The 26,433-nt window shown below is 31.6% G+C and overlaps 1 protein-coding gene across 1 annotated transcript; it reads right to left on the bottom strand.

The window, feature by feature from the left end:
• Positions 1 to 20,049: 20,049 nt before the first annotated feature.
• Positions 20,050 to 25,698, bottom strand: LOC127703252 (GTP-binding protein Rit2-like). The gene is made up of 4 exons (XM_052207765.1): positions 25,019 to 25,698; positions 23,921 to 24,003; positions 23,370 to 23,553; positions 20,050 to 21,622 (listed from the first exon to the last, which is right to left on the bottom strand). Exons 1-4 carry the CDS (start codon positions 25,602 to 25,604, stop codon positions 21,351 to 21,353), a joined length of 1,125 nt encoding a protein of 374 aa, XP_052063725.1. The 5' UTR covers positions 25,605 to 25,698; the 3' UTR covers positions 20,050 to 21,350.
• Positions 25,699 to 26,433: the final 735 nt, after the last annotated feature.

Raw genomic sequence — 26,433 nt, 5'->3', positions numbered from 1 at the left:
AATGCTTTCAGCAGTTCTCATGAAACTTTACTTCAAAATTTCACTCCAAAATCTCACTCCAAAATTTTCACTCCAAAATCTCACTCCAAAATTTCACTCCAAAACTTCACTCCAATACTCCACTCCAACACTCCACTCCATAAAATACATTATGCCCTCTAAAAAGCCCTTCACACTTGCCATGGACCCAACTATCACATTTAACACACCGTACCATTTTACAATCCCAGTCGTCATCTGAATAACACTTATGACAAATTGGACAGAAAATTCCTGAAACAAAACTATACATAATATGATTTAAAAACTTGGGTTATAAAAACATTTAACTTATAAAACTGTGATCATTCAAACACGAAATAAAGGTCACACAACCATTTTTACATACTTTAATCATCTGCTTCACATATGTTACGTGCAAGAACTTAAAAACCTTACCTGAACTTAAAACACAAATGGAAACATGGCTTACACTTTGTTAACATTGGTTCATTCTGGGCGTATCTTTAGTTGTTATTCAGGTTCGCATCAACAATTGGAAAATGACCAGGGAACCCAAAATATAAGCCAATATACAGAAATACTGTAGGATTGCTGGAATAAAAACTTTATAAAAATTTGGAAACATGCACTTTCAATGCATTGTGGTTTATACCCATGAGTTATGTAATATGGTGATCATGATGTTTTTAGCTTTCCGTAACCTGTAGTGTCACTTTTTTCGTTTTTAGAGGAGTTTTTTTACTCTTATGACTGATTTCCACTAAATATCTTATAAAAAAACTTTCTTGTCCCGATTAACAAACAATAGGATTTTTTTTTGGCGTAATCTGTTGACTTGATAGGTTTTAATGTCTACTAAATTAAAACTGCTATAACATTTCAACATTATACAGATGCAGGAGTTTTAATACTTCTACGTAGTTTTTTCTTAAAGATTATGAAGTCATTTGTTATAACAAATAGTATATTAAGCGTTGTATGTTTAGTCAAAGTGTTACGATTATGGCGTATTGCTAGTTTGAATTGACGTCATATGCTTTATGATTACAAACACTGAAGTATAAATTTATATACCTGCTTCTTCTGACGCAACTTTCATATCAATGTTTCATCCAGATCATAAATAAACTGAGAAAATTTCAAACAAGTTAACAAGAGATTATATATTAATACAATACACATGTTCAGTATTTCAGTGTCAGGAATGTAGAAAAAATGAAATTGACGATAGCTATTGATAGCTATATGAAAGTCTTTAATCTTGATACGGCTTCAGCATGAAGTCATGGGCTGATCGTTATGTTGAACATTCTATTATTGTTTATGCATATCTTAAAACAATATTCTGCAATTTGATATTAAGGTAGCTAGGGTGTCTAAATGTTCAACGGTAGATTTTTCTTAAACCTCATTTGACTTCTGGGTCAATGTACTTTCAAATTTCAATATAAAAACTGGGGTCACGGATCTTGTTTTTTCGTTGAAATACTTTGAAAATAATGAAATCAAAGTTTTTTTCTTATATGAGTTATATAGAGGAAACTTTATTTTTCCTTGTTAACATGAAACGATAGAGTTGGTTAAATTTCGTAAGAGAACTGCTTTTTATAAATACTTCCGAAATATCAATCAAAATATGGGACCACGGGTCTTACTTTCTTAAAAAAAACTACATACACAAATTGTCCTATCAAATTCAATATAATCATCTGCCCTTGATTTCAAAAGGATTTTTTTCGGACTTTAGATACACTCAACGACACTTTAACATTTCTTGATAGTTAAATCTTTAAATTTCAAGTTTTAGATGTTTCTGTTGTATATTGAATGATACTTGGTAAAAAAATTTAAACCAAGGAATGCACAGAAAAAGACACCATTTCTGCTTCAAGTTTTATATTTCCCAAAATAAATGGACAGGTTTTCAGTCAATCACTTGCTTTACAATTTATATAGTGACTGTCTGTCTTTTGAATTTTAGATAGCTTATGGAAAAAGGATAACAGGAATCAGCTAAAATGCAGCAAAACATCATCCATATCCTACGAAAATATAGACGTACAAGTAAAGACAAAGAACAACGAACAACACATGGACCATATAGCTTGGCTCAATACAGGCACACGGAGAGGTTAAACCAGTTTAAACAAACGTCCCCTTTAGATCGTGAGATACTACAATAGTCTTCTAAATTTGAAATTTTTCTAATTGAGTCATGTTCCCGATTTTGATATTTTGACTAAGTGTTGATTCGGACTGCAAGTAATGCGTGCATAGCATTAGACACTTACCCTGTAGGTGCACCCGGTCTCGCTCTTTTAGGAGTTCATGCAATTATCATTTTTGTGTGTGTAACCTTGCTCTGGTTTCTTAATCAATTTTTTAGATGTGAACATAGGTAAACTGCTGTTGCCAAAATTTGCGTACTTCGACCATGCGTTGTTTAATGAAACACAAATTAGAAAGCATGTGCATTGCAGCTACCAACTGAATGACGATTTACTTGAAAACGGAAATAAAAGACGGGACATACTTTGAAAGCAGGGTTATAATGTGCTGGTTACAACAGAAAGCTAAATGATTAGCTACAGGAATACGATGGGTGCCACATGTGGTGCATGATCTGCCTACCCATCCAGAGCAAAGGAGATCACATCACTCGGTTTTTGGTGGGGTTCGTGTTACTCAGCCTATAGTTTTCTATGTTGCGTTTTGTGTACTGTTGTTTATCATTTGATCGCTTTTCGTTTTTTGCCATGGCATTATCAGTTTGTTTTCGACTTATGAGTTTGAATATCGCTTTGATATCTTTCGCCTCTCTTCTACAGCAAAATTCGGTTGAATAATTCCACTAGTGGAAACACAAAATTAAAGCGACACTCTCAACATGTTTTTTATAGTCTCATTATAAAATGTAATTGAATGCAGTAGTTTTTATAAGTGACAAGTAAATGATTAATTCTTGCGATCATCGACTGCAAGAACAATTTTAACTGGGTTTGTTCGTATATCATGCTTGTAGACTTTACTGTTGAAAGGTATACATGTAAGAACTTTGAAAATTCCCGAGTTTTGATATATCATTTTTCAATGTATTAGTTCTTTTTAAAAAATATAATAACAGGAAGGATAAGTAATACCTCTAATATTGTTTTATATAAATAATTTCCCTTTTTGAACCTTTTCTATGAAAGAAGATTCATAACATGCAGCATTGTAAAAGATCTGCAACCCTTGAGGAATTCCGATAATTTGACGATTTATAATCCTGTCATTAGGAACAAAAGTATTATCAATCAAGGAATTGAAAGCCTTTGGTAAATTATGTTCTAGCGATAAAATACAGCCCAAAAAATTCACATGCAATACTCTAAACTTTTTAATGCAAATTTTATAAAAGTACATTGACAATTTCTTTATAAACAGTGTATATGTCATTTTAAATGTTCAACTTTCATTTTTTGTCACTGTAAACATGGATTGTAGAATTTACCAGTGGTTTATACATTTCCTATTGCCGTAGAACTAGACAAACTACATTTATCAATCCGCTATTGTGTAGTGGAGAAGAAACAGTTACAAATGACTCTTATGAAGCCTTTGGGTCTATTTTCAGATTTTGATGTGTATCGTGTTGAAAAATCTTTTTTTCTGTGCAGTGCTTTGCGGAATGTTTTTTTTCTCATTTGTTGTTGATTTTATCTTATTTTCACTTTCTGTTTTTTTTCTATTGCCTCCTTGATGTATTCTCCCCCTTTTTTGATTTGATGATTACTTTTGATCCCTGATATAAAAATAGTATTTTTCGGCTTATTAGTATCTTATCTATAAATCATGCCATCAACCAATGATATTGTTATAACCCGTACAGAAGTGTTATTTGTAGGTTGTCTGATATTCTATTTTAGAAATTAAACATCAATGGCTTTATATGACATTTATTGAAATAGAACTTCTGTAAAAACATATTTCACGATTCTTTATATAGCTACTTAATTACTTCCATAGTCTAACGAAGACGTATGTATCCAATGGATTTACTATTTTTGTTACATCCATATACGATTAACAAATATATTTAGGTTAATAAGCTGGTTTGGTACTTATACAGCCTTGGCTTATATGTCTTTACTATCTGATCAGGTGGAAGCTTATCAAGCTTAAGTACACGACACTTGATTTTTGCTGTGTTTAAGTAAATAAGAATAAAAACCACTGATTATTACAAAAGGTTGCACTTTTGTTATCAAATTAGATAAAACAGATTAAACCAGCATATTATAGACGTTACATTTGTCTTCCTACCAGCATGCCATTCGGTCGGTAGAAATCAAGTTACAATATATAATTAGGTGCTATGTAATACCTGCTTCAATGTACTTATATTTTCCATGCAGATACCAGTTCTGTAGTTGATATTAAACCTGCGGCATTAAAGATATTTCAGATTGCATGTTCATCGTTAGTTTTGAATATAAAAGGGTAATCCCCCAAACTAATTTTTACAAATGGAAATTTTTAAGTTTGAACGAATTACGTTGCCATATTGAATATCAGAGGTACATTGCAAAAACACTTCTGATGAGAACTTCTTTTATCTGTAACCAGAGTTTTTCGAAATGATAAAGACATATTACTTCCAATTAAAGCGATAATTTAGAGTGGCGGAACGCTATATAAGTTTGAAAAAACAAAAAAATCGGGTGTAAACTTGATTCTTACTTATATAAACATGTTGGATGCCATATATTGAATTTGTGAATCAAAATTGTTGTAGACATTTTGTTCAAGTTGACAACTATGATTTGTGATCAAATGTTATACCAGACGTATCAAGCACAGGTATATAACGTCCTCGGAATAGTTATACAGTGCACTAAGAAGCGAACAATTACTTTTTCTATGTACGCAGCCTTCATTTCAATGGAGAGATAGGGAGAAAGAAATTAAGTATCAAGTCCGATACTTATTAGGTCTTTCCACTTTTACGTGGATATTGATTTTGTTCTGATTATCATTTTTTTTCTTCCGCCACTTTTATTTCTTGCGAGAAGATTTTTTTTCGCAAGATGTCGCTTAGATATTTGGTATATGATATCGATCAGTTAATACGCTTTTCAAAGTGACACCGTTTAACCAAACACTTTTCTTTGTGTGAGTTATCTCCCCAAACACTGTTTTTCTTGTGATCGCTTCTCCTTCGCAACCGTAAAAGAAACCGACAAATTCATTTTTCCAAATTGCTCGTTATGTCCTCAGGTTGTCGAAAAAAATTTTGACAGAAGCGATCCGGATTTTGAAACTGGTAAACCATAAAAAATAGACACCTAGAGTATTTCGATTTGAGGTCCAGAGTCCACCATAAAGAAAATGAGGTCAATGTCAAGGTCAAGGTCATGTTTTGGATTTTGATTTTGGGTTATTATTATAGCTTCTCATCAGAAACCGTATAAGATATCAACATAATAATTTTAATAAATTGTTAGTTACGACTTGTCGCAACACATATACTATGGTTGAAAGGGTACTTTGACATCAAATAGGAGTTTTCTCCCCACATATATTCAAAATTAGATGTATGGTGATATAACTCATTAAACATTTATAGGAGAGATCTAGGGCCTTTTGATATGAAGTCCTTGCTTTGTGACCTTAAAATTTAGGTCCAGGTCAAAGGTAAAATTGACATTCTAGATTTTTACCTTCGTTATAAATTCATATTTATTCATGATAAAGCTATGGGGTCTTTTGCATTAGGTTGGTAGAAATATGAGCTTGAAAAAGGTAAACCGTAAGTGACTTTTTGTCAACCGAAAGTAGCCATTTCCTGCACTGATTTCATTTAAAAGTACCTAGAACCATAAAAATTTTGGAATCAGTGTAAAGTAACCTATCAGATGGTACCGTAAGTGATTTTTTTTAACCGGAAATTGCAATTTATCTCCCTTATTTCAAGCAAAATTATATAGAAACCATATATTTTTGGAATCAGTGTGAGTAAAACTATCATATGAGACCGAAGGTGACATTTTCTAAACCGGAAGTAGCAAATTATCTCCCTTATTTCAGACAAAATTATATAGAATCCAAACATTTTTTGAATCAGTATGAAGAAATACTTTGGATACCATATTGGATACCAATATTTACTTTATGTAAACCGCAGTTAGCGTCTTATTTATGATTCAGAAATTTAATGTGGACAAACCTTCAATTGTTCTCTAAACAATTGGTTTTTAATTTTCTATGTAATTCTAATTTAAATCTCGAAATGTTATCCTGTCGTATTGCAGTATGTTTTCAAATGCACTGAAGGTCGTCGTTTTATTAAATATCGTGCTAGTCATAACGAGGCTTTTATGAAAATCCATCCATCACCCCTCAAGTTAGCACTCTAAATTCTCAGCATAATGTAAAAAAAAAATGTGGCCTCCTTGTAACATACATGAGAATCCGAAATGTTTATTTGAAGACAGATTTACAAATGGATCAGAATTTTGAACTACTTTTATGTCCCCAAAGTATTATATGATTGGCAGTTTAATTGCATATTAAATAACAAGTGTGTTCATAAAATGTCATATCTTGGCATTTTGATTACAAATTCTCGTAAATTGCATTCGATTGCCTATGCTTAAGCAGTCAATTTTCGTATAGGAAAATTAAATGCTATAAAGTAAATGGCATATCACTTTTTCCGTCAAGCTCAGAATTGATCAACTTTATCGTTAAGGTCGTAGTGGTATAATAGTACTACGAATGTAAATACATTGCCTTAAATTATATAACGGTAGTCGTTTGCGTTTGAACTATTTCAATTTCAAGATGATTATATCATGCGTGATGCCCGATTAATGCAAATCAGTCGTATGTAATGCGTCATATTTTGTTTTAATAGTTCCAAGGAAACCTTTCAATTTAATTGCATAAGTTCTAAATTCTATGTTACTATAATTTGAAAAATAGATCTAGAAATAGTTCATTTTTAAATAATTAATAACATGTATGAATTAGTCTGTGGTGTTATATACAAACATATTTAAAAGTTTTCTATAAATATTTAATTACAAAAGGGTTGAAAATGACAAAACAAGGTAATAATATACAGCTGATTCAGTTCTGTTTATATGTACATTCACCTCATCATTATGTTAACGGACGCGAAGTTTTTGTTCCAATTTAAATAGTTTTGGAAAACGGCATTATCTTATGACATATCAGCATTCTACTGCTGGACTCTGTCAGAATCGAGTCTGGCAAGTAGTCTATTGATATTTGTGCGACTTAAATCATGCACTTTGTCTGTAAATTTTGAGTCGAAATAATATAAAATTGAGCTTAAACTAAGGTTGCAAGTCACCTAAGAAAGGTTGACCTCTTATACTTTAGGTGCATGTTCAATTTGTCTCTTTTGCTATCTAACTTACATCTATAGTTTTCTAAACAGTTGGTATAAAGTGTTGCTGCTGAACGCTCGTCCCGAAACACGTGTTGTACTAAAACATCATATACTTTTTCTGTAAAAGGAGTAGGTCCAGTAAGACCCCTTTTTGGCCCCAAAATATAGCAGTTTTACAAAATTGTTAAAATGTAAACTTTTAACTATTTATTTGAAAGTAAAATACTTCTGTTACATAAATATGGGCTGTTTTTGACAAAACAATGCACATGTAACGGGTGCTAGCATCATTAAGTCATTCTAAATTTCTGAAATCTTCACAATTTTAGCATTTGAGTTAATTCTTAGACGGTTTTCGTCTTAAATGGAAGTGGCCGCATTTGTGTTCATTCTTGATATTTAAATGTAAGTTGTATTTGATGATAATTCATAACATATATAAAGGTCGAGGATGAACACGGATGCGGCCACTTTCATTTTTGACAAAAACCATCTGAAAAGTGACATTTTATAGCATATTTGATAGATTTTTTATATCTAAGCTTGAATTTGAGCGTTTTTAATGACTAAATCAGTCCAAATCTTTCACATTAACTAATTGAATCACTAAAGTAGACACTTAAAAGTTTAAAAAGTGTTCAAAACCTTTCATCAGATGAACCTGAAATTTTAGGCCAAAATCGGCCCTTACCGGACCTACTCCTTTGTATATGCTTGTAGTTGTCACTTCCAGACAATTCTGACCGATCTAACACACTGACGGTTTTAGTTGTTCTTTTTAGAACCTTTTTGTTTGATTCTACAATGAGTGTACAACGATTATCATACGGGGATGATTAACATTATCATACGGTTCTCAAATATTAAAAATCTTTGATTTCAAGCTAACCTGATGAACACATGTAAGTCCCACTAATGTTTCATACTTTATTTACACAACTTCGGATGGCATGTGAGTTTCCGAGGGACCATTTACCAAGTATTAAGTACTTCGGTATTGGTTTATATTAATATCAAAAGACGTATTTTGGTTCTGTTTATAAATATGACATTTTACCATATTTGAATTAAGACTCGACTGCCTCAGACACATTTGACCTTGAACTATTTTGGGTTAAAAAAGCAACCAAAAAAAAAACTCATTTTTAGATAATTTCCATCAAAATTTAGAAATCTGACCATGTATTATACGACATTGTACGTGGCCACTACTAAGATAAATCACATAACTTCACCCAAAAGCTTTCCAATGTTTTTTTTTGTTTTTATTTTAGGTGTGCGTTATATTTTGTAAATTTGTAAAATTAAAACATTCACCTTTCCTAAAATAGGTGATCTCTTCTGATTTGGTGTCCTTCGTGTCTGCAATTAAATAAATCTTAATCTTTATCTTAAAAAATTTCATTCGGATTCCTATACATTGGGTTCTTCTACTGAACAGAAATACTTTTTCGAAAAGCACGAATGTTTAATTCAGTATCTAGAATTGTTTTATTACTACAGCTGGGTCGATGCCATTTCTTTAAAATTGCAAGTACTCATGTGTATCATTAGCCCGATAGTGTATCTGTCTTGGCATGACTGACACTTTAGACATTTCCAGTTAGTATAAAGAAGGAAAAAAAAATGTAAAAATAGGGTTTATATATCCAAACGATGTACTTATATAACCCACGGATGACTGAGGAGTCCCTTTGGTATTACTTCGGGTTAGTATAATGAAGGAAAAATGTAAAAAAAAGGTTTATATCCAAACGATGTACTAATAACCCACGGATAACTTAGAAGTCCTTTCGGTATCACTTCGGGTTTATTACTCATCATTTTATGTATATATCCCATGGGATTTTTGGACTCTGGTTTACTTGAACAATCGATATATTCTTTTAAGGACATTATTCATAAACATCATGATCTTAACAGATGATATAGTCTTGCGTAATCGTATTTGATTTAAGGTTAATATCCACAACTTACTATATTCGAACTTCAGTAACCACAACTTACTATATTCGAACTTCAGTACGAGCGGATGATGAAAGGGATTATCTATTATCAAATACTCCCCGTCATGCGTAATCATTTTTTTAAAGACATCCTTTGTTAAAATCATGTTCTTAATAAATGATATAAATCTTGATTCCACTAAAATATCCACGATTTACTACATTCAACCTTCAGTCTGGCCTTCAGTCCGATCGAATATCCGATACTTGAAAAAGGATTGGCCTTTTCCTTGAAATACTTCGCGTTGTTCTTTTTAAGTAAATTTTCTATTGGATGAAGATTTGTGGTTTGCGTCAATATCCGTTAGAAATTTTTAATTACCATCGATTACCGTTTACACCGGCGCGGGAGGTCTCTGTGATGCTGATAAGATTTGGTGTAATTGACTTTTTACAACTAACAGAATGCCTGTTTTACTAAAATAAGTCTATTTCAGGTATTTTATCTCATTCAAATAATTGGTTTTGTTTTTATATAATTTCACATTACGTGTAACGTCCAGTCGTTTGTATTTCCGAAAGCATTAAGCTTTTATGTCAAGTTGAACTAGTAGGTTTATGTTAGATATTTTCCATTGTTTTTCTTGTTTGGCTCTAAAAGATAATTAGATTTTTCTTTAAATTTATGCTAACTTTTTTTCAGTGTCTGTTATGTTTCCATCAGTGGCGGTCTTGTGCATCTTTTGTCCAGAAAGACTGTTTCTTTTTCAAACGTTCATGATAAATTATGTTAAAGGGTTAAGGAATTTTCATAGTTTGAAATGTTAGATTTGTCATTAAATAAGATAAAACTAGGGACTTTTTATTTACCAACCCTCTATTGTACGATTCCATATCAACGAAATTTAATGGGAATTAAACAACTTGTGTCACCAGTGGAGCAGGAACTACTGGCTATTCCCGAGGAAATGAGTTAAATATCGGTGTAATTCGGGTTTGTGTTTCTCAATCTTAAGACAGGTTCCCTGTCCTTTGTATGTTTGGCTCCAGGGGCGGATCCAGGATTTTGGAAAGGGGGGGCGTAGTAATGAAGTTTGCCGAGCGGAGCGAGGCGAAAATTTTTTTGGGCCTTTTTTTGACTAAAAAACAAAATAAGTGTAAAATACATTTTATAGTTAAAGTGTAGGGGTTGGACATTTTTGGTGCCGTATTCTCTCCATTAATTGTCTATTATAAAATGATTGGATGGATCCAAAGCTATGTACTAATTAATTTATTTGATGTGGGATTTGTCAGTAAAAAATGGACATAGAAAATTTCGTTTGTTGTATGCATGGTTAGTTAGCATAACCTCGCAGATTTCTTGTTGTAAACAAGATATACGGCTATTCAATGAAATTTACAATACGACCGACACGAAGAAAGACAAACAAGCAATTTTTATCCAAATGTTTGGTTGAAATGTTTAAACCAACAAGGGAAGTGAGGGGGTTCCAAATCAACCAAAGGCTACTAATGAGTCGGAAATGACAATGAAGTTGTGAATGACTGTCGACACATGAAGACATATAGGCCACACCCAGCAGCAGGTTGCAGTCGGGCCTTGAAAAAAGTATTCAGTATATCAGTTCGGCGAAACAGACATTCCGGTCAGATATGGGATTCACATGCAACCCCCCCCCCCCCCCAAAAAAAAAAAATTACGCCCGTTTTTTATTCATCATGTTCATTTAATGCTAAATAATTTTGTTGAAAATATTTTTTTCTAATAGCAAAAAAGTGGACAAGATTATTGTTTTAAATCCAGATACGGCCAGAATTATTGTTTAAAGCAAAAATCAGGGTCAGATTTTTTTCTCTGAAATATCTCAGACTGCCCCCTCAAATCAAATGGTCCGTACCTTAGACTTTAAATCTATATTTAAAGATTACTGACTGGGGATCACTATTCAGCAATGTTATTAATGGGCTGGCGCGTGTGGGGTTAAACATGTTTTCGTAGGTAAATAATATTGCTGTGGAACTTTTTTTTCATGAGAGTGTAATAGAGTATTACTTTCTGATGGTTGGAATTGTGAAATAGAAGTCAATACGTTCTTGCTCAATACTTTGTCGCTTTGAAGGCGTCATGCTTGTCATCCTCAGCCTAAGCAATGTGTTACTGTAATTTGAATTTCAAAATGACTAAGTGACGTTTTTTTGACGTACTGGTCAACTCCACCGTAGCGAATCACATGACTTTGACATAATCAATAATATATTACAGTAAATACGAGCGAAAACTATCTTTATAAGTAAAGAATTGTCGCATAAAAATTGAATACACGGGAAATGGCAAGGTTCGCGAAGTCTAGTCTGATTAATCATTTTACAAAAAAAAAAAAAAAAAAAGTGCAAGCAAAGTGGGGGGGCGTACGCCCTCTACGCCCCCCTCTGGATCCGCCACTGGGCTCCGACAGATATAAAACAACAAGGGTGACTCAGATACCCGTATGTTGTAAGGGAAAGAACCAACCGACCCAATCTTTAGTTTTTAAAATTGGTCATGGTGTTGTCTGTTTTTCTTGACTAACGTTTTTTGTATGGCACCCTTGGTATCTTCTTTTCTTTTTTATAACATTGACTTCATTACCATAAATTGCCATTCTATTTGAGCTTTTTAACAACTATAGTATATGATGAAACTTGTAAACGTTCAAACATTTACTTGTAAATTTACACAGCGAACTAAGTTGTTTTTTGTCTATTTCATCAAGCAATATTTACAGTGTTTACCTAAAAATCAGAAGCCAAAAGCCACAATACAAACTTTTTCATTGGACGAAAAAAATATCCAACCAAAGGCAAATGAATTTTTGACCTAATTTAGTAATTTATTAGAAACAGACGAAGCTTCAAGTAAGCTGCCCACAGAAATGTATTTGATTTTTTCTATCTGCGTATAGTGTTTTTTCTGACGTTCACCGGATGTGAGTTACCGTGTTAAGTTAGAAGGACAACCACTTTAAAGTTCAAAATACGCTTGACTTGTGTAAACTCCTATTTCTATTCTGTTGTTTGCAATGGGATTTATTTTAGTTATTTCAGTTTATTAGTTTATCTAAGCCATCGCTGGATATTATAGTTTGAAAGCTTCTCTTGTAATTTTGTTAAATTTCTATTTGCATTTACACTCGGAACAAATAGCGTGCTTATCCAAAATGTTGTCTGTAGCTATCAATACATTGAATATGCCAGGTCATTAGTGTCCCACAAACATTACAATAATGGAAATACAATTACATGGCAATCTGAAGATGACAGAAATATGACAAATTTTAGAAGCAATGTGAATTTCTCTAATTGAAATCGATTTGTCTTGTAAGAAAACCCACCAGTGGGGAAACAAGTTATTATCACAGCTATGAAGACAGAGTAAATTGACCTTGTTATGGTCAATTATTTTGATGGAAAGTTTAGCGTAGGTTTCAAGTATAATTCAGTGGTCGTAATCGATGGTGCATAGTAGGCGAATAAAACATTGTCTTCCTGTATGTCTCGTCATGAAAATGCATGAAACATTTGGCCACTGAACGTTTATCAAACACAAAGTAATTAATCCTGTATAATTTGAAAAGAACATCAGCTGTCAGATCCATGTTCACCGATTTCACTCAAATTCTTAAATTTGATTTATAACATAATACAACATATTCCAAATTACAAAACGTTCGAAAGAAAAAACTAAAAATGCATAGCCCCTTTATAGTGCTTAGCATTTCGTGCTTATTATAGACTAGACCATAGAAATGACCTCAGAAGAATGCCGATGTCATGTAACTTGAAATTAACATAAATATATTATAAATAGACAGACACGCACGTGCAATCATGTAATGACAATTTTCGAGGTCTGTTCGATTTCTTGCAATAGATTAAAATAATATGTAAATCATCCTTTCACCTTTTTGAGCCAAATCAGTCAACGAAATGGTTCCCTTGTTTCATCTATTAGTATTGACATTCTTTTCTTTACAATAACTGAAAATGCTGCGCTCATGCGCAATCCTTCTTCAGCTAAAGGTCAAATTGAAGGTCGCATGGATACGGATCAAATGAGGTTGTTTATTTTGCTGACTTGCAAGCCAATAATACATCAGCGATATGTTTTAGCTTATTTTGACAAACTGAACAAAACGTATTGACTATAGCGAAATATTATTTCAATAATCCGCCGGCTTTTATAAAAGTTTGACTCAAAAGAAATATCATATTTTGATTTGTTGTCATAAAGCCCCTTTAAGTCAGATAATGATGAAAGTGTTTATTTATTACTTTTATCGTATGTTCAGTTAAATATATATTAAGTTTCTTCATACCGTGCAAGGTTTTTTAATTGTGCATTATACTTTTATCTTATATTCAATTAACTATATATTTAGTTTCTTCATACCGTGCAAGTTCTTTTAGTTTTGCATTTCAATTTCATCGGAATGAGGAAAAATAATTGATTCCTGAATTATTAAATTCGTGATGTCAGACATTGTACAAGGACTAATCATCTCATCCGTCATTAAAATTGAATATTGTGGTTTCGAAAAAAAAACACATGAAAATCCACTAAATTTAATTCTTAGCAAATAAACGTACCTTCACAATGACGTATAATTCATTTAATAGTCTCTTGTCATATATCCCTGTAAACTTTAGGTTTTGAATACTACTGTCGACCCATATAGCTACTACTTTTACAGCCGACCCACCCGGTCTCATTTAAATTCAATTTTGATGTTTTTTCTTCTCTTCTGTTTTAAACCTGTACTTTTCTATCAGACTAGTATACCTTACATCACTACACTCTTTTATATTGAATGTATATATAAAGGTAACTGTTTATAACGACACCTATGAAATCCGTCTCATATCACACTTCATATCAAGCCTCAATCACTATTAGATCCTGACGTTGAGTTAATATGGGGCATGATATTGAAAATTCACTTACTGTGACTTGACTGTAAAAGTTGCTCTCCACCTATTGCAGTTTATTCAAAATTTTGACCAAATTACGATTTGTTTTATCAAACAAAACTGTTCAACTGAAACCTCAGTCAAGTGGTAAAAGTGCAAGGTGGTAAAATGAAGTATACTTTCAATCCTAATACACTTTACTTCCACTTCACAATGTGTAAAAGAATTTCTATACATTCCTTTATTGTAATTGTCATTCGAAAGGTGATAGGTTGATTTTAAATTGCTATAAAAATGTCCAAACAAAGCTTTCATACAATTTTTCTTTTGAAAAATAATCTAAATTCATTAGAATAATACATCAGTTTGAATTAAACCATGTTATATTCAGTAAAATACAAGCTTTGAAGCATGCATAGAAAACCCCCCATTATAGAAGAAATAATTCGAAAACTTAAACTTGGAAATTTTTTAGCAGTTCAAAAATTACTACCTTTTGAAAGACAATAACAATTAAAGAACGTATAGAAATTCTTATATAAACAATGAAGTGGAATATGCTTTATTTTATCACCTTGCACTTTCATGACTTGACTGGTTTTCTACAGCAGTTTGTTAAAATTTCTGACCAGTTGAAGAGTTTGGTTTGATAAAATAAATTGCAATTTGGTCAGAATTTTGAATGAACTGCAATAGGTGACCTAATGATATGAAGCATTTCATCACTACTATACAGTATGGGGGTTTGCCTATTGTTGAAGGCTGTACTAGGCCTTGAATTGCATGATAGTTATCGCATTGACAACCGTACTATGTACCACATCTCAGCATTTGATGCAGATACCATTTCATCTATCAAAAAATGAGAGAAGAAGAAAACCAGAATTGATATCGAAAATTCAAACCTAATTTTTGATTGTGATAACGCTTTTTATTACATTGGTAGCAATGAATTACATTAATTTCCCAGTCAAATAAAAACCGATAATTTCACATGTGAAATAAACGTGGTTATTTCACTCTCTGACGTCATACAACAATAGGCGTTGTCAAGACGTCGATAACGTCGGATCAAAACAAATTGTGAATGCGTAGGAAAAAGATATAGTTCCTTACATTTTCTACATTAATTTCATTAAAAAAAGCCATTTGCCAATGTAATAAAAAGAATAACTAATCAAAGAATTCAAATATCGAAAAATATTCAACTCGTGACAGAACAACACTGATAATTAACTCATGCGCTACGCGCATTCGTGAATTAATGTGTTGTTCGGTCACTCGTTGAATATTTTTCTCTATTTGAATTCTTCGATTAGTTATTCTATAAATAATCATTTAAAGACGAGTTTTGTGTTACATGTTACACACAGAGACAAATGCCTCTAGTTTAAAATTTTAGAAATCGATTTGCTGTCACCCGGAAGAATCGTAAAATATATAAGTGCGTCTTATATACATATATTTATGAAATGAAATAATGCATGGATGTGCCAGAGGAGGTAGACAGTAAATCATATACATATATATCAACTATTGTACTGGTTCTCAAGGACACGTCATATTTCATTTCGATACTAGACGGTATAAAAAGACTTATGCGTTCATTTCTGATACAATTTTAATAAAAAACAATCAACCGTTATGATAAATTAGTTAATTCTGTATACTTTAAGGGGCATTAGCTGTCAAATTCATGCTCACCGATATGACTAAAATTTACGCAATAATCCCCGTTTTAAAGAGATCTTACAGTCCATACATTTGTACATCCCTGATATGTGAACTTGGAATTCTAAAATACTACAGTTGACTACTACAGATACTGTGCAAACCCTATATAACAATAAGAATATGTGGTATGATTGCCACTGAGATAACTCTTCATAAGATATCAGATGACGTTGAATTAGCAGCTATATGTCACCGTACGGCCTTCAACAATGAGCAAAACCCATGCCATATAGCAAGCTATAAAAAGCCCCAAAATGACAAATGGAAAACAATTCACACAAGAACAATTTACGACCTAATTTATTAACAATACAATAACTGAAAAGAAATATGACATATACAGCAACAAACGACAGCTACTGACTTGGGACAGGCAGATGCAGAATGAAGCGGTGTTAAACATGTTTGGCGCCGACCAGTCCTCCCCCTAACACTGGGACAGTGGTGTAACAGCACAACATAAGAATACACTATAAAATCAGTTGAAAAGGACTAAACTCATTAGATCGATAAAAAAAATCCAGAAACAACAAACAAACAACAGTAAAGACACAAAGTATAGATTGAGAGTACTCGCAGTTACTAATAGTTCAAAGTCAATAACAACTAATACACAAATCATGTATCTAAGACTTAAATATCAATCGGTTCACATTCAATGGATTTTGTGTAAAGACGTCTTAAACAGTCAGAGAAAAAACATGACCTAGCTATCGGCAAGTTAGTTATCAAATATTATTCTAAACAAAACACGAGTTACTAGTAATAGAAAAACAAAGAATATGGGGTATCCATCCATGACACAAAATCAGAACATGCACAGCAAAAAAAAAAAAAAAAAACGAAACACACACACACACAAAGCAAACGAATATTGCTGTTCTTCATCATAGTAGTCTACAAATGGCTCATGTACAAAGTCACAATGATGACGAATCATTTCATTGCAGCATATTCTAAGGCGAAAGACTAATGGAATGTGACAGAGGACATGACAATTATATCCATGTTCACACAGTCTGAATAAACTACAGGTTGCTTAAGATTATTCAAACCAATTACTTTCTTCTCTAATATATTCCATTGTATTTAGTTTGAATTTCGTAACGTTTTATAAAAATATAACCTTATTTTTTTTTAATTAACTATAAGACAAACATGGTGACACTCATCATGACAGTATGACAAGCCGTGTTTATGCTTATTTCTTTTTCAAGATATTTTATAAAGTTAAAAAGATATCTTTTAAACTAAATATGATATCGTATTTATGAAATACGATATATGATTAAACAGTTTATAAAGATATCTTATTTAGTTTATTAGATATCTTATGTGGGTTATAAGATATCTTATTTAGTTGAAATTATATCTTATTTAGTTACAAATTTATCTTGTTTATCTTAAAAGATATCTTATCAATGTGTTTGTATTGTATACTGTTGTATGTCTTTTGATCGTTTTCGTTTTTTTTGCCATGGTATTGTCATTTTGTTTTCGACTTATGAGTATGAATATCTCTTTGGTATCTTTCGTCTCTCTTTTATAGACTTGGTTTTTCCGTTTGAATGGTTTTACACTAGTAATTTTTTGGGGCCCTTTATAGCTTGCTGTTCGGTGTGAGCCAATGCTCCGTGTTGAAGGCCGTACCTTTACCTATAATGGTTTACTTTTATAAATTGTAACTTCGAGTTGTCTCATTGGCACTCATACCACATCTTTCTATATCTATTGGTAAGACATCTTATATATCTTTTTTTTTAATGATATCTTATTACTAACTCAGATATCTTATACAGTAAATACGATACCATATCAACTAAATAAAATATCTTATAAACTAATTAAGATATTATACACATTAGATAGTGTTTAAGATACCTCGTATTCTTTATCATATAATGTGTATATCTTATTTAATTGAAGTTAATAATAAGATATTGCATATACTTTATAAGATATTTTATAATACTCTATAAGATATCTTATACACATTATGAGATATCTTATATACTTTTTAATATCTTTTATATATTACTTTAATTACATAATTAAGATATCAGATAAATCAACCATATAAGATGTGTCGTATACTAGGTTATATGATATCTAATAAAGTAAATAAGCTATTATTAGAAAAAAAAACAATAATTGCAAAGTTAAAGTTCAGAAATGTGCAAAAAATGAAGCTCCCGTGACTCTGAATCGTTCATCTTATAAAACTATGCGAATAAAATCTTTAACAACAGTGGAAGTCATTTTCCCAACGCTAAGTAAGATTGTGACTTGGTTTGATTGAGACAGATCCCCTAGGAGAAAATTGAACAAATATGGTCAAGTCATTTAAAGGCAATAACCCAAACAAGGAGTTTATTACCAATTTCAATTTCTTGTAAATCTTGTCTGGCTGTTGACACTTCATCTTTATCGATAATCAAAGTTTTCAAAGACTTACAAAACAAACCCGCTGAAATTGATCATAAATTGTCATTTAGTTTCAGTAACTGTTATGTTTACTTATTTGTAAATCTAACATTTCTGATCATTTAAAATGTTCACAGTTTTCTTCTATTCATTATTCTGATTTATCATAATAGTTCTATTAAAAGATTATAGACATAAATGTCACTGTAGGGCAATGACTCCTAAAAGTAGTTGATTGGCGATTTCAGTTATAATGACTTATTTGTATATATCTTATGTACACAATGTATCTCTTTTGTATTATAGTTTTCAGGATAATAATAAAAAGACAAGAAATGGTAATATAATCAATATTTCAGGACAGTAACGCCTATTAGGAGTGATTGACAACTTCAGTTAGTCGTATAATTGAAATATTTATTAGTCTTATTTTGCTGATAATTTTGTTGTTGTTTCCAATTTCTATCTAGCTATTATATATTTGCAAGACAAATAACCAAAAAGTATTTTAAATAATGGGAAAGATTGTCATTAAAGGACAAAGAATCAAATACAGAGTCGATTGTCGATTATGTTGACTTATTTGTAGACTCTTATTCTGCTGCCAACTTTTTTGTTTCAGTTTTTCTATGACTTAGTATAACAGTTTTCAATAAAATTGCAACCAATGCTAGAAATTACTGAAAATTGTCATTTAATGGCAATTGCATACGATCGTCAATTTCGGTCATGTTGACTTATTTGTAGATCTTATTTCGCTGGTATTTTTCTCTATATATAGCTACTGTAGTTTTCGCCATAAAAAATCCTAAAGGAAAGACAACTACTTCTATAAGGAGTACGATGACGATTTCGATCATTATATTTTTCAAGAAAATTTAAATCCTAAAACGCTGCTTACGGCTGTTTCTCTCTAATATCAAGTTTTCGCCAAAACGGGTAAAATCATCATTGAAGGTCAATTCTTCCTATCAGGTGTTGTTGGACGATTTCGGTCATTAATCTATCCGATCATTTTTGCTGTTTAAAGTTTCTTCTTTTATTTTAGTTTTCAAAAAACACCCCCAAAACTGGGTAAACATTTTCATTTAAGGGCAATAACTCCTATAAAGAGTCGATTGACAATATTGGTTCAATATGCTGATTTTTATGTAGATCTTGTCTTGCTGTTCATTTTTGACTTAATAAATCTATCTCCATTTCACAAAAGTGTTCAAAGTTATAGCCAAAAACTATAAACTGTGCTTAAAATTGAATTTCAAGGGAAATAACTCCAAAATGGGTTGTCTAACTTTTCTAATGTTTTGGCTATGCTTTTATCCGATAGAAACAAAATGGGAATCGTATGTAGACATTTCGCACATCATTACTTCTAAAACATTTTACTATGTGGTTTCAGAGGAGAAGACGACGGATGACGGACGCAACGTGATGGTATCAAAATGGGTAAAAAAAATACCCTGAAAATATTATATTAAATAGCAGAGGAATTTTATCTTCATTTCGTGCCAAGCATTATTCCATTCTATTTCAAAAAGGAAACTTCCCTATAAGAAATTTGTTGTCATAAATGGCATAAAAAGTTTCAAAATATTATACTATTATTATATTTATTTACTTTTCTACAAAAGTATATTCAACACTGTAACAATGCAAATATATATATATATACATTTATTTATATACAAAACATATACAAAAGTTATTATATCTTCAACGGAATGGTATCACATTATATTCAACAAATAAACAACCATCAATCAATATATGCCAACTGTGGTAAACGTCAAGCAATCAATATTAATGAACTCTTAATCTGTACTAATGGTATCTATATTACCAACATCTAAATAACGAGAATTCTAAACCATTAAAATTCATATAATATATTTTATAAAATTGCGCACAAAATACTAGTATTGCTCAAGATTGTACTAAGTGACAATATCACTGTCACTCTTTGCTCTTCAGATTAGCGTCACATTCTAATTGTGTCATTTGAACCAATTATATGAGCAAGATTTTCTTTTAACCCCCTTTTTTCCACTTTCTTGGTTTCTCTATGTTTATTCCGTCAAAAGAATGGTGTTCAAATGTAATACCTGATATGATCATATTGTACTGTTTAAAAAATCGAATACATTTTTTCTTCTTTTGATTATAATATCACTGTATACATAATGAAAATTATTTCTCTATAATGCATTAAGAGTCTTGTGCAAGCAAATTAAGATTTTAAGCTTATCATTATATGTATTCAAACTTACTTCTTTTTGATTATTTCTTTAGGAGAAAAGTAAACATTAAACATTGGGTTGCATGACACGAAAGAAATATAATACAATATTGCAAAAACTTTTAGGCACTTCATTTTTATGGATTGAAATATTGGCAATATTACTTGTGGAATGCATACTTTGGCACTTATATTGCAGCAAATAGCAAAAAACAACGTATTATTAACTATTACTTTGATTGTTAAAAAATCAACAATCTCTTGACTTGCGTCATTCTTACATTTTTAAATCAAGAAATATTTAAGAGAATTGTTTATCAAATATAGTTTTCAGACAACGGCAACAGTATATCATTTACGAGATCCGCTGCACGAGATCGAGTATTTTTTCACCAAATCAAGTTGAATGGACACGTAAACCAAAGCATCTTGATTGTGTTGTTCTATTTCAAATTTCATTTCAATTGTTTTATAGCAGTTTAGCTTGGTGTTGTTAGATATTATACGTCTGCTTTTTTGTTTCTATATGTCTGTAGTTGTTAGGATAAGAAAAGACATTTTAGAAAGCAAATAATGCTATGATTTCGGGTCACTGCTTTGGTTGCCTGATGTGTTAAAGAACATTATCAGTTAATGTTAATTAAGTACAATTGTTTCGTCACAGCTCGAACAAATTGTCACAAGTTGATCTTGTCTTTGAGCCTTTTCTAAACAATTTATTCAATAACTTTTTCGGACCTTTTCCCGAAGAAGGTTTTTCCAATTGATCTTGAGCAATCATATTAGCAGTAGCCTTTTCTATTGCCTCTGGGTTCAGTTTGAGCTTTATTTGTTTCAATAATCCCACTAACAGTTCATCGACTTTATGATTAAGAGCTGCTGACGTTTCTATATATTTGCAATCGTAGTCTTTGGCGATTTGTCTGGCTTCTGAAACGAAAAATGACACGTCAGAATGTAAAACGAACTTAATGACAACGTAGTACACAAGTAAATCAATTTAATAAAAAATCTAAGCTTTAAAAGTGTTTTATTGTGACATGAAGATTGGAAAATTAAATTGAAGTGTGAGCTAATGGTAGTCGACTGTAGACGGAAAGTCTTGATATAGAGAATTGTATTACTTTATAAGACAGTTCGTTGACATTGCTTGATACTTTTCATGCAAAATAATTGAATTCGCGTGACGAAAAAAAGCAACCGAGCAAACAATGTTAAAGATATTTTTAAATACGAGTTTCAGATGCAAATCAAATATTGGATGGTATCATGTTAACATAATAGAAAGCTTATTTAACCGTATGTTTGCATAACCATTACAAAGATAAACAAGAAGATACGGGTTGACTGTAAATTGGACTGTATAATTCAAGGTTAACCGAAAAATAAAATTTTTAATATCAAAGTTCGACATCTCTATTGTCTCTTGACAGTTTGTTTTTATAACTTGTGTCGTTGGGTTGCTCAATGTCTCATACCCCGCGTCTTCTTTTATACAAATTAGTGAGAAAATGCTTATTTCTTAAAGCCACTGGTTACTTATACGAGTATATTTTCAGAAATACTACACTCAGTCTGGATGTTATACAAATAAAAATCAATCAATCAAATGTACTTAAATATTTCCTAATGATTCATTAATCTTACACAACCAAACATTTTCTCTGTAAATTGACTCATCGTCTGATGAATATGAAAAATTAAAGTAACTTGATCCGTGAAAGAGCTACAATTAGATTTATCCTTATCTTCGCTGATCTCATGGGGATGATTATTGTTAAAAATAACTACCATGTAACTTCTTTTAGAAAACAGATAAGAAATTAATTGGACGATATTGGTAAACATATATCAACTTGACCTAAAGGTTTAATTTTGTATTGTCGTTAAGAAACCAACCGTTCATTGAAAGTAAATACCAACAAGCATTAAAATTACAAGAAAAGCTGGTTTTTATTTAGAGGAAATTTAAAATATATAACGAGGATTATCACGTTTTGTGTGATAAAACATATATATTGACGTCACTACTGCCCTATAAACTTCAAGAAATCATAGGGTAGATAAAAATGCAGCACCACACCCATACTTTTTAATGGAAAGTTTGTCGGCCAGATAATGCAACAGTTACTGGACCATTCTTAATAGCTTGATGCCAAGGTAATGCATGTGATACGACTGTTTAGAAATTAGAGATTACATCACCAACAAAAATTGAAAACACCCAAATCCTAAATTTTGCATTTCATCCTAAAAGGCGAAAACCATATACCAATTATACGTGTGTTTATATTTTATTTTTTTTTTACCCCTGATGTCATCCTCTTAAATTGTCAATTCAAAAGTTCGGTCAATTAGATAAGTTATATATAATATTCTTAAGAAATGAAAGCTCTCAAAATTGAGACCCTGGCAAACAAACATAAGTAAAAATCTCATCAAAGGTATACCAGGCTTATAGTTTGGTACACCGACGCGTGTTTCGTCTGCATAGGACTCATTATTTGCGCTCGAATAAAAAAACATGATATAAAATCAGACAGTTCCTATACGCAGTTTGATTTAATTTATGTCCTAATGCCGAAGACAGTTGCTAATGAAAAGTTTGCATTTATTAGAATAATTTATATTTTTCTATCTTTGAAAATCCTAGATAAGTACATTGTTTAAAACTAACCTTCAGTTGATATCTGTCGTTTTCGTACCAGATCTACTTTATTGGCCACTAGTATGATAGCTCTGTCACTGAACAGTTCATATCGTATGTTTTGTAAGTACTGTTTGGCAACTTCAAAGGAATCACTGTCGTGGACGGAGAATGCAACTATATAGGCATCTACAGGAAATCTGTCCAGGTCTTCCTATCAAACATGAAAAACTATACATTATAATCTTGTATGTGATGAAAACTCAATTATTTCCATACCGAGACTCGTTTCAATGAAAAACTAGTTCCTTGTTTTATTTATATTTCAAATCAATGGGAAATGATGGGCTTGTGAGACATCGACGAATAAAACAATGGTTTTAACAGCCCAATAAATTAATGATAATCATCTCTAGTTATAAACTCATCATAATTACTCTCTCCGCATTTTGCAATCGTAAAATGCTGATAATTCCAAAAATAGTAATTGTCCAATTGCTCAGGTTTGAACCCCTCTTCCAATAAAATGTTTTCCCATTTGAAAAGAATTTGTTTTATACAATCAAAATGTTTAAACTGACCTCGTGTTCGGAGTGGTCAATAAATTCCATGGTTGATTCTTCATCATCTACTAATACTGATAACATTTTATCATCGTCATCATCTGCAAAATAGGGTACGCATATTGTATTGAATTGTATTTCTTCGTTTGTGTTACATGCATGCATGTATAAAAACGAAGATTTTATCTACTTTTAATTTTTTAATACGTGTGATTTTTATATAACTTTATCAACTTTTTTTTACAAGTGTTAGGTAAGCCTAAATCATATACATATCTTCAGAATAGATAACATTCAATGTGCAGCGTAAAGTAAATATATGTTATCCTGGAGCAATACAAGAAGGACAAAAAGTTTAAAAAGAATGATTATTAATGATAAAGTTGAATTCTATAAGCTAAGTGGTTTTATCAAAATGTATAAATCGACTTTGCATCGATTTCTTTGATTTCTCAATAAAAAAGAGTGTCTTTTCAATTTCATTCCGTTCCGTCGTTTACAGGATTTCATATTTAAATTGTTACATTTCAAATGAAACAATGTCGAAGCTATGATTCAGAAAAATATGAAATGTTACAGTTAAACGACTTTGAGATCATTAGTAATTTACTAGACGGTTTTAAAAAAAGATAAAATATTTTTCTAACAACTGTCTGAATAATTTATTCAAAGGTAACATGCGTCAAATGAGTGTGTTAATATTATATCTTTTATAAGATCAATGTATATGACAATAGACCATTTTCTGTTTTCTTTAAATGAGAAGTAATTCCAACATTAAAGTTAATTTAAGTGGCCGAAAGTAAAAAAATAAATACAATAAATTACCTAACTTTTTGTATTCGAGCGCCACTAATGAGTCGTTTGTAGACAAAACGCGCGTTTGGCGTAAAGTTTTAAGCATGGGGGTCTATGATGAGTTTATATGTTTGAGTGCAATGGACTATATTTCCATTACATTTTTAAATTACCATAATTTAATTCATGAGTAACACGAAAGAATCAATACAACAATGCTTGTTTAAGACTTCTACAAACAGGTACATGTAGTTTTAGTTTCTTTCCATGCATTCAAAATGTAAAATGACACTATCATGATTGTTAAGTGAAACTTACCATTTCCAATTTCAAATGACGACATGAATTCAGAGGTCATAAATCGTTTAGCTAGGGTTGTTTTCCCGACACCGTTAGCTCCTATTATTAGTACTCTGTAATATCCACTGGAACAAGAAGATGAACAACTACATGTGATAGCACTATCGTCTGAATTGTCACTAGGAAATCTTTGTCGTTTTAAGTCTTTTTCTATGAAAGAAGGATTTACAGATGATCTTCTAGAGTTTTTATTCAGATCATGTCCATTTATATGTCCTTTAGAGGTCATTTTGAATGACCTTACCCGTTTGACAGGCCGTTTGTAGGCATCTCTTAAGTCATTATAAGATACTGAGAGTAAATTTTCTGTTGAAATAGGTAAACTGTTTCTACGCCGCAAATCCTCTGATTCTATTAAACTTTTGTGTCTCGTCCTGTCTTTAAAGGAACATGTTCTAGAACTTGGCTCCGAGCGAGACTCACTTCCATCCGGGATTAAAAGTTCCGGATACAAAGTAAATTTTGGCTTTATGTACTCGGCAACATTTATGTCAGAAATTTCGTTTTGAATCATGCTTCTTTTCTTTTCCGAGTGCTTAGTCATAATTTGTATTAGCTATTTCGTATCTAAAGAAAAATCCGCTTCGCTTTTATATTCCAGAGTTTTAAATTTTCACTGATGTTTTCCAATAGTTTTATTGTATTTATACCTCGCACTGTAAATATCTAATGAACCACGTGGTTCCCTGACTCAGTTTCAGTGATGTCAATAATATAAAGGTTTAATCGGTTCCAGTGACGTCGAACATCTTGTATACGATAACAATTTATTACTACAATTTAATATCGGCGGGATATTGCAATAGGAATCGCTAAGTTAAAACGGTACATTGGCCTTTCTGTTTAGTACGCTAGGGAGTTATAAAACTTTGTTTACTAAAGGGCAAGATTATATTTGTGCTTGATTTGCCTTGCAGTTTATTAAAACGTACTATATTTATTTATATGCACATTTCCCTTATGCAATAGTCAATCATTGTAGTATTAATGCCTGAAAAAATATATAATTTCTATCATAGAGGTAGTAGGACCAATTTCTACTGAATTTGTTTTTACACAAAGGGTCAGATAGGGATGTTAATACATAAAAAGTAAAATAACAAAAATACCGAACTCCAAGGAAAATTCAAATCGGAAAGTCCCTAATCAAATGGCAAAATAAAAAGCTCAAACACATCAAACGAATGGAAAAACAAATGTCATATTCCTAACTTGGTACAGGCATTTCCTTCTGTGGAAAATGGTGGATTAAACCTGGTTTTATAGTTAGATAAACCTCTCACTTGTATGACAGTCGCCTATAATTCCATTATATTGACAACAATATTATTACTCAATGGATATCGTTTAACAGAAAATCCAAATATGCTGCT

This window comes from Mytilus californianus, unplaced genomic scaffold, assembly GCF_021869535.1.
Source record: "Mytilus californianus isolate M0D057914Y unplaced genomic scaffold, xbMytCali1.0.p SCAF_5, whole genome shotgun sequence".
Lineage (NCBI taxonomy): Eukaryota > Metazoa > Mollusca > Bivalvia > Mytilida > Mytilidae > Mytilus > Mytilus californianus.
The sequence above is the reverse complement of the archived record's forward strand: the minus strand, read 5'-3'. Positions and strand labels throughout refer to the sequence as shown.

Bases quoted from the DNA above. Each gene is read 5' to 3' on its own strand.
- LOC127703252 (XM_052207765.1), bottom strand. From the start codon at position 25,604: ATGACTAAGCACTCGGAAAAGAAAAGAAGCATGATTCAAAACGAAATT. The intron at 23,554-23,920 runs GTCAGTTTAAAC...CATGTTTGATAG, and splicing joins TTGACCACTCCGAACACGAG to GAAGACCTGGACAGATTTCC. The intron at 21,623-23,369 runs GTTAGTTTTAAA...TTTTCGTTTCAG, and splicing joins ACGACAGATATCAACTGAAG to AAGCCAGACAAATCGCCAAA.